General features: G+C 42.4%; 1 protein-coding gene across 1 annotated transcript; it reads left to right on the top strand.

Moving 5' to 3' along the window:
- The first annotated feature begins 28 nt into the window (after positions 1-28).
- LOC118844090 (TERF2 interacting protein) lies at positions 29-7,263 on the top strand. The gene is made up of 3 exons (XM_036751904.1): positions 29-1,219; positions 3,143-3,267; positions 4,522-7,263. Exons 1-3 carry the CDS (start codon positions 598-600, stop codon positions 4,975-4,977), a joined length of 1,203 nt encoding a protein of 400 aa, XP_036607799.1. The 5' UTR covers positions 29-597; the 3' UTR covers positions 4,978-7,263.
- Positions 7,264-9,277: the final 2,014 nt, after the last annotated feature.

The following is a 9,277-nucleotide window of genomic DNA, read 5'->3' as shown; positions in this document are numbered from 1 at the left end:
GAAAAGGGGAGGAGTGGGTGCGTGGGTCACGGATCCATTTCCGGGTCACTCCCATCAAGCCTTCCACTTCCGGGTGAAGATTGCCAGGCCGTGCCCTCTAGCTCCGTTCCATCTGGCTATAGCGCACGGTAGACTCCTGTCTTTCTTGAGGCCGGCTGGACCACGCCAAGGGAGTCGGCGGCTCGGCGCATCAGGTTGTCCCCATCCGGTTCGGTGCCGCAGTTTCCTTTGCTGCCTGTCTTGAGGGGGCGAGGCGCGCGGCCAGGCTGTCTGCTTGCGTGCTAGGGGTGGGCATAGTTGGGGCGATCCTTGGAGTGAAGCTCCTTTCTCGTGTCTCAGTGAGCGTGCACGCGCACAGGCTGCTCCCCTAGAAGGAGGATTTAGGAGCTGGGCGAGCGCATGCGCAGATGGGGCTGAGGAAACTGACAAGCCCCTTGATCTTGCTCTAAGAGCGTGAGGCCTCAGGGCTGGTGGGGTCAAAGGGTGAGCGCGGGTGCATAAAGGTGTCCATCCAGCCCCCGTGGCGAGCTAGGCCTGGAGCGAATCACGCGTGCTCGAGCCAGCATCTCCGCCTCCTCCCCAAGGACCCAACGGGTCATGGCTGAGGGCCTAGAGATGGGCAAGGACCCCAACGACCCGACCCACTCACGGACGCTGTTCGTCCGTGAAGACGGCAGCTCGATCTCGTTCTATGTGCGGCCGGGCCCCGCGAAGCGGCGGCTGTCCACACTGATCCTGCACGGAGGGGGCACCCTGTGCCGGGTGCAGGAGCCTGAGGCTGTGCTGCTGGCTCAGCCCGGGGAGGCGATGGCTGAAGCCTCAGGGGACTTCATCTCCACGCAGTATATTACAGACTGCGTGGAGCGCAATGAGAGGCTGGACTTGGAGGACTACCGCCTGGGCCGGCCAGCCCGCAGGGAGCCCGAGAGCCCCGAGGCGGCCTCCGGGGAGCCTGAGGATGCCTACTCGGAGGCCGATGATCTGGCCATTGTCCGCTACGTGAAGGATAACGCACGCTCCCCGAGTGCCCTGGCCGGCACCACCCTGTGGAAGGCCCTGGAGAAAGCGGCCCTCACCCAGCATCCTTGGCAGTCCCTGAAGGACCGCTATTTGAAGCACCTGAAGGGGCTGGAGCAGAAGTATCTGGAGGGGGAGGAGCCTGCCAGCCCATCTCAGAAGCTCAAGAGAAAAGCCGAAGAAACAGAACCTGCAGACGGTGGTAATGACCACTTTTACTGGACAGTGGCAGCCGTGGGCAGAAACGCTAACAAATGGAGAGATGGAAGGAAAACTTCCTAATTTTGCCCCCACCCCCACCAAGGATCTGTGTTTGGGACACCTTAAGACACTTCTTTTTTCTTTTTTTGGCATCTGGGAAAATTTTTTGGTCTTTGATGATGGAAGCCAAGTTTTCCCAAGCCACTTATGTTCCTTTGCACTCATTCATATTTCCCTCCCCAAAACCAAACTGAGCAAGCCTTAAGTAATCACTGTGTACAGAGCATTCATTATGCTCAGGATGCAAAGGGAGTAACAGGAATTCCTCCCTTGATGTGTAATTGGAGAAGAGGAGGAGATATGCTAACACATAAATAAATGTGACTCCAAATAGGTAGGGCAAAATGTAGTTAAAGGGAGGATTGGATGTGGAATCTAAAGACCAGGACTTGAATCCTGCTCTGCCACTTTTACTACCATTGTGACCTCAGGCAAGCCAGACAGCCAGCATTGCCTAAGAATTGTCTTTTAGCTAGTCTTCCCCCTTACCCCCTAAGACTCCTATTTGATAACTTCAAGCACTAAAGGGGCTTCTTAGGCAATCACTCTATCCAAAGGAAGCCACTAAAGTGACAGCAAGGGTAGAGTTAATTCCAAGTACTTGAACAACTCAACCTTGTTGGGTTTGTTTAGTGCCTTAGAATCAAGTGTGTAGTCATTCATAAGCCGTTAACTGTCTGGTGAAGTTTGTGGAATGGTGGAACAGCTGCCGTTTTGACCCCAATCCACCTGGTGTTTTGCTATTCACCCCTCCTTCCACTAGGGGGCAGGCGGTGAAAGAAAGACTTGGCAAAGGAAAGAATATAAATGAGAAGCAAGAGGTCAAATTGTAGAGGCTGAAAATTAAAATTCTCAGTCTGTATCTATCCCCTTGACATGAGGTGTAGTGGAAAGAGCACTGGTTTTGGGATGGGTTGTGCGACATTGGCTAAATCGCTTAGCCCCTCTGAGCCGTCGTTTCCTCAGGAGACTGTATTGCCTTCTTGAGGGGCTCTTGAGGATCACATGAGGTAGTACTCGAGAGAGGTCTTTTTAAATGGTAGGGCTCAATGCAACTGTGAGATTGTACTGTTTTAACGTATCACCCAAGGCAGGTGGTAACAAGCAACAGTGTCTCTAGGTTAAATTCCACTAGTAAAAAGATGGCCTATCCAATCTTCTCTTATCTTCTCTCATCCTCTTTCAACAGAAAGCCTGTGGCAGACCCCCTAAGGGGGAACTTGTATCTTCAAGCCCTAAAAGTCTGCTTGAGTAATCACTATGCCCAAAAGAAGCCACCAAACTCTGGAGAGGTCAAAGCAAAGGAACATACACAGATCTCTGGTTTCTAACCTCATTGTCAAGAATATTTGGATCCTTATTGCTTAATGATGATAGCATAGCACTTTACCAGTAACTACAAGGATTCTACATTATTTACACTTACGTTTTTAAAAAAGAATTTCCAGTATGCCTACATATCTTGATAGTTTAAGGAAGGATTTGGGGGTCCCTTGTTTTTGGAAAAACCTTGATTTTAAAATAATATGATAAGCTTTTAAAATGATTAGCTTATTTGAGAAAATTGGCATTTAGAAACTTATTTCTACCCTTTTACTTAAATAGAAGAATGTGTTTGTTTTGTATTTCAGAGTCCAGGAACACTGAGGTCATTGTAGGCTATTTTTTGGAAGTGAGAGTAGAGGTTCTTACTGTTACATATTCTTGCTTCCTCAGGTTTCAGTTGAATCAAAAGATGTATCCCTGGAATCCATCCTTGGATCAAAGTACATGGGGTGTCTTTGGGCAAAAACAGCTAATGCTCGATGTTCACTTTTTTGGGTATGTTTTGCTCTGGTCTTTTTTGTTTTTTTGTCTTTTATAGAACCTCAGAAGAAAAAAGCCCCTGATCGGCCTGAGGAAGATAACGCAGAGGAGCAAGTGCAGGAGAGTGAAATGACAGAGGGAGACGTTTTGTGCCCTGAAAACGAGGAGATTGAGGACAGTGAGGTTTGTAGAAGGTGTTTTCTTGAATACTTTTTTCCACCTCCCAGTCATCTCCTTTGATCTGCTGCTCAGCATAAACCAGAAATGTAGACACAGACAGATGAGCAGTTCAGAGCATAATTGAAGGTAAGTGGTCCCCAAGAAAGTCTTGGGTAGAGGGTCTCTTAGGACTAGAAAATGGAACTGCTCTAGTTAAGGAGGGAAAACAATACAGTAGGTATGTTCATTCATAAAATACATCTCCTTTGGGCACTGGTCCCAAACTCACTTTTACTCATTTATTTATTTGAATTGGGGTTTATGTTTTTAGAAAAGTAACTTTAATGGCCCTCAGATTTGTAAGCTTTGAACGATAAGAAAGAAAATATGTCAACTTTTTTTCTTTTTATGAAGTATAGATTTGTGTCTCTTATGTTTTCTGTGTTGTTTGGCACAATTTCCAACATGTGTTGACATACCAAATTGAATGATAGTATGTGGAAAGATGTAAGAACTGGAAAGTGAAGCAGGTCAGGGACAGGGATGGGGACTGGACCTGAGGTTCCATTGGCATAGGGATCTCTACCCACATAGATCATCACTCTTTTGAGTGCTGCCTTGAGTATTTAGACATTTGGTGATGTGCCCAGACCACACAGCTAGCATGTGCCAGAGGTGAGGCTTGAACCCAGGTCTCCTCATCTTTGAGGTTAGGTCTATATCCACTGTCTCACACTGAAGACTAGTCATTAAAATGATCCCCATTAGTCTGTTTTTGAGACATAACAAAAACATTATAAATATCTTAAAATTAACTTAAAAAAATAATAAACTAGTTAAATCTATGGGAAGTAGTTGCTTCTTGCCTGCCAGTGATCTGCATTTGACTTCAGTGTATATTTCCACTGTAAAAGGTCTTAAGACTCCTCCAAGTATGTGGTTTATATCGATCTTTCCACCATGTAGAGTGGATAGGAATGTGCTCACTTATAGTCCTATCAGACTTTAAAAAGAAGTGGCAATATTGAACTGGAATTAGGAGAATTGTCTTTTTTCCCCTGATTCTGCTGGTAACTAATGACCTGGAGTACAAGTCACTTCAGTTCTGTGGGCCTGTTTTCTTTCATTTGTAAATTCAGAGAACCACACCAGGTTATCTCTAACATTGCTTTCAGTCACAAAATCCTATAACAACTGCTTGAGGTCCTAATTACCTTTCTCCTTTAGTTGTTTTAGATAATATGAACTACCTCAGTTTTCTGATTTCGTTACTTTTAGGTTCATGATCAGACCCCTGACATTGAATTAACTGTGATTAAAAATGGAGAGCTGACCAATCCTGGAAAAAATAACTCCAATTTGAAAGAGGCTCCAAAGGACAGTGAGGTTGTTGAGGACACTGTTGTATTGGAAACACAGCCTGAAGCAGAGGAAGGCAGTTCCAGCCCTTCTCTTTCACCTGAGATGGGAGCTGCCATCAAAGTCATCAAACATTTAATGGAGGAGTTTAGTGTGGATCTGGCAACAGTCACACAAGCTTTCTTGAAAAACAGTGGGGAGCTGGAAGCCACTTGTTCCTTCTTGCAGACGGGCCAGCGATCTGATGGATATCCAATCTGGACCCGACAGGATGATGTGGATTTGCAGAAAGATGATGAGAATACCAGAAGTAAACTGATAAAAAAATTTGGTGCTAAGAATGTAGCTAGGAGGATTGAATTCAGAAGGAATTAGGGCAAGATGTCAGGGAGAAAGGCCAGACTCTAGGGTTCGCAGAATGAGCAGTTGTCAAAGATGGAGTGGAAAAGACTGACGCTTGATTACTAACTAGTACTGTTACTGCTCTGTTAGATAGCACTTGTTAACAAATGTGACCATGTAAGAAAATTTAAAAGCAGACAAATTTGGAAAATAGGAAAACAGCTGGTAGTCATGTAGTGCTTCAAGGTCCAAAAAGGGTTTTTCATCCATTCCTCTGACTGATCCTCACCTCAATCACATGAGATGGGTTCTATAAGTGTTATCATCATCATAGATGAAATCGAAGATTAAGTTAAATGTCTTACCCACCCATTCACTGATACTCAGAATTAGATATGGGAGGTGGGATTTCAGCCACTTGGCTCCCATGTCCAGTTCTTCCTGCTGTATCATTCTGTCTTCCAGGAATTGTTTGAAACATTTATTGTATAAAGTCTTAAGTCAGAGAATTCCAGTTCATCATTTTAACCTATGATCTCTGCTCTACTGGAAGTAAGCTAGTGCTATTTCAGAGGTGGGATAAAATATAAATTCATGTTTTGCATAAAAAAATTAATAATAGAGAACCTCTAGCCTGTTAGAATGTGTTCTGCCTCGTCACAGATTCAAAGGATCATCGATTGAGAGCTGCAAGGCACCTTAGAGTTCATCATTTCCAGTCCCTTCATTTTATAGCAGAATAAACGGAGGCACAGAGGTTAGGTGATTTACCTAGGCTCCCATACCTATTAAATATCTGAGAAAGGATTTGAGTCCAGGTCTTCCTAACTCCTAAGTCTGGTGTATTATCCATTATGTGGTGATATGCCCTGTAAAAGATTGATAGGCTACAGGGGGAGGAAAAAACCAACTCCCCCACCACGTGATTCCTACTGCCCTTGTTAGAGGTAGGACTTGAGAAACCCAAGGGGATTTTGGATCTCAGAGGCCATCTGTTTCAGTGCTTTCATTCTGCAGATGAGGAAGCTGAGACCTATGGAGATTAAGAAGGAAGGCCATATAGACTTAATAAATGTCAGGTGGAATTTGAACTCAGGTTCTTTGATACCTGAGGCAGTGCTCCTTCCACTGTACTGTGCTGTCCTTTGGCAAAAAGCAATGTAAATTGGTTGAGCCTGTGAAAATCTCATAATATTAAAAGCCAGTTAATAGGGCCTTATAAAACTGCTTGGTTTTTACAGGGTTCAACGAAGTGATAAGAGACCAGGGGTTTTTGACCTCTTTTTGTGGTGGGAACCCCTTTGAAAGTCTGGTGAAATCTTTGAACCATTTCTCAGAATAATGTTTTTAAATAATTGAAAGAAATGTTAAATTTTAGTTAGAGGTTAGTGAAAATAAGGATCTAATTTTTTTCCCATCCAAGTTCCTAGATCCCTGCAATCAGTCCATGGGCTCCACCTTAAGAACCCTTGATAAAGACTTAACTGAGCTCGTACATCTTGCTAATCACCAAAGAAAACAGCAGTGAGATCTGATTCCCTGACTTCTTTGAAAATAGCCTACTGTGCTGTGACTTCATCCAACCATTTCTGAAAGCATTTTAGAGTAATATGGAGAAAATGGCCAAAGCATACTTAGTCTTTTACCTATAGATTACATTGCTAGAAATATGCTGTGAGTGCAGTCAAGTAGCATTGATTAAATGCCTACTGTGTGACAGGCCTTGTACTAAGCTCTGGAGATGCAAAGAATAGCAAAAGACAGTGCTTGCTCCCAGGTCGCTCACAGTTGAAAAAGATAAAGACACCAGATATACCCAGAGGTATAGCAGCAGTTTTTGTAGTAGCAAGGAGTGAGAAACTGAGATGCCCTTCACTAGAGGAATGATGAAACAAGTTGTGGTTCATAAACATAATGGAATATTACTGTGTTGCAAGAAATGAATACAGAGGAATGTGCTAAGACTGATACAAAGAGAAGAAAAGCAGAAGTAGGAAATTAGTACACACATTGACCGCAGTAATATAACCCAAAAGATGAGTGACACTAAAACCACTGAAATTGAACTCACTTCAAAATTATAATGACCAAGCTTGGCCTAAAAAGAAAAAAGATAAAAGAAGTTATCTTCCTCCCACCCTTCTTTGCAGAGATGGGGGACTGTGAATGTGGAACACTGTACATAATGTTGGACTCTTACTTATGTTGGTTAGTTTACTATGCTGTCTTTCCTCCTCTCATTCTGTTATAAGGGATACCTGTGTACACTGAGAAATGTGGTACAAAAATAAAAGAGAAATAAAAATTTATTTAAAAATATTTCTTATCCCTTTTGCCTTTCTCTATAGGGACCATGATTCTTGTTTATATCTTGCTCTGACAACATGTTTATGGCCCTTGACTGCCTTCCTGCCCTGCTCAATCCTACTTCCTATCTATCCCTCTAACCAGAAGGCATAGTCTTACTAAAAAACTCAAGACCTTAATTGAATTTCTCATTATTAATGACTAATAGATTTATGCTGAAGACCACTTGAGACTTAAAAATCACATATAGAATTTTAATTTCATGCTTTGACCTTCCCTTCCTTTATTTGAAATAAACTTTGTGCCTAATTCTCATATTCACATACTTTATTCATTTTGTTGATTTTAATTTACACAAGTACAAAAACCTCTTCCTAAAGCAGGTTGTAATGGCAGTTTTTTGTTAAAGCCTTATACCTTGATATCATTCTGAGGCTGACCAGGTGGTTTGGTGGTGTGAGAGGTTGGTGTATTAACCGTAGTTTCTCTGGGTACAGCAAAGACAAGAGTTACTGGTTTCAGAACACTGGCTAAGTATCTAGGCTGATGCCATGTACCCAAAGAGATGGCACCCTCAAGTGACCAGATCATAAATGCAAGCAACAATCTGGTTTTATAGATGCATAATTTTCCTCCCTTTTTGATGACATTTCCAGGTGATAAGCCCCTGGGCATCATGAAGTAAGAGAATTGGATGACTGAGGATTGAATGTTTTGGTCAACTAAGCGTGTTATTTCTGGAGGGACTGCCCCCTAAAATATTCTGGGGAGTTTAAGGTATGATTGGATTTTGATTCCACAGAAATTTTATGAAAGTGTGATTTGAAGCCTTACTGGTGGCTAATGTAGGAGATAAAAGTGCTTTTAGAGGCCGTGGGGGATGTCAGCTGCCTGAAAATGTGCATATCTGCTACTTTTCTTTGTGTCTCAAAAAAACTGCCAGGCCAGATCTCATTCGCAGAGGATGAGGATGAGGGCCATAAACCTACCTTTATCATTGGTCTCCCCGGTTGGAATCTTCAAATTCAAGCATTTGTCAATTCTCTTAGCAATTGAAAGGGATCTTTTCTCATGCTATCTAATACAAACCAAAAATATTTTGGCTTGGCATTTCTTTTTATAAAAAATAAATTGTATGAGGATGGGGGAGTCGCCAAATTGAAATGTGGAAATGAGGTGTAATCAAAGGGTAGGGTTTAGTGAACCCTGGAATTCTGGCCAATGGGATTCAAGGTTCAATTTGAATCTGGAAGAATTATAAAAGAGCTTTTGTGACTAGTTTTATGTGTGCTTGTGCTGGGCTTAGAGGGGAAGTCACCTGAAAGACATGAAATAAAAACCTTTTTTTTTTTTTCCTAAATTCACTCATGGCCAGGGAAAATTCTTGTTATTTCTAACAAGGAGATAGATTTTTTTTTTCTAATTTTGTTCAGAGCTCATATATAAGAATATAAGTTTTCCTTTTTTTAATTTATTTTTTATTTTTAGTTTACAGCACAGTTTCACAAGTTTTTGAGTTCCAAATTTTTTCTCCCTCCCTCTCTTCTCCCCTCCCCCCCAAGAAGGCATGTAATCCGATATAGGTTCTACATATACCTTCACATTGAACTTATTTACATAATAAGTCCAGTTGTAAAGAAGAATTATATCCAATGGAATGAATCATAAGAAAAAAGAAATGAAACCAAAAAAGAAGGGGGAAAAAAAAAGCATAGTGTGCCTCAATCTGCATTCAGACTCCATAATTCTTTCTCTGGATGTGCATAGCTTTTTCCCTCATGAGTCTTTTGGAGCTGTCTTTGAACCTTGCATTGACGACAACAGCCAAGTCTATCAAAGTTAGTTCTTACAGATACTGTGTGTCTGTAGTCATGTATAATGATCTCCCGGTTCTGCTCCCCTCACTCAGCATCAGTTCATATAAGTCTTATAATGAAGTCTGATCGTTTCTCAGTTGAGGAATGACTTGCATTCCTATAAATTTGACTCAGTTCCCTGTATATTTTAGTTATGAGGCCTTTATCAG

Source organism: Trichosurus vulpecula, chromosome 3 (genome assembly GCF_011100635.1).
Source record: "Trichosurus vulpecula isolate mTriVul1 chromosome 3, mTriVul1.pri, whole genome shotgun sequence".
NCBI classification, from domain to species: domain Eukaryota; kingdom Metazoa; phylum Chordata; class Mammalia; order Diprotodontia; family Phalangeridae; genus Trichosurus; species Trichosurus vulpecula.
This window is presented reverse-complemented; position numbering and strand designations above follow the sequence as displayed.

Coding starts and splice junctions, on each gene's coding strand:
- LOC118844090 (XM_036751904.1), top strand. CDS start 598: ATGGCTGAGGGCCTAGAGATGGGCAAGGACCCCAACGACCCGACCCAC. Junction 1,220..3,142: donor AACAGAACCTGCAGACGGTG/GTAATGACCACT, acceptor TGTCTTTTATAG/AACCTCAGAAGAAAAAAGCC. Junction 3,268..4,521: donor AGGAGATTGAGGACAGTGAG/GTTTGTAGAAGG, acceptor CGTTACTTTTAG/GTTCATGATCAGACCCCTGA.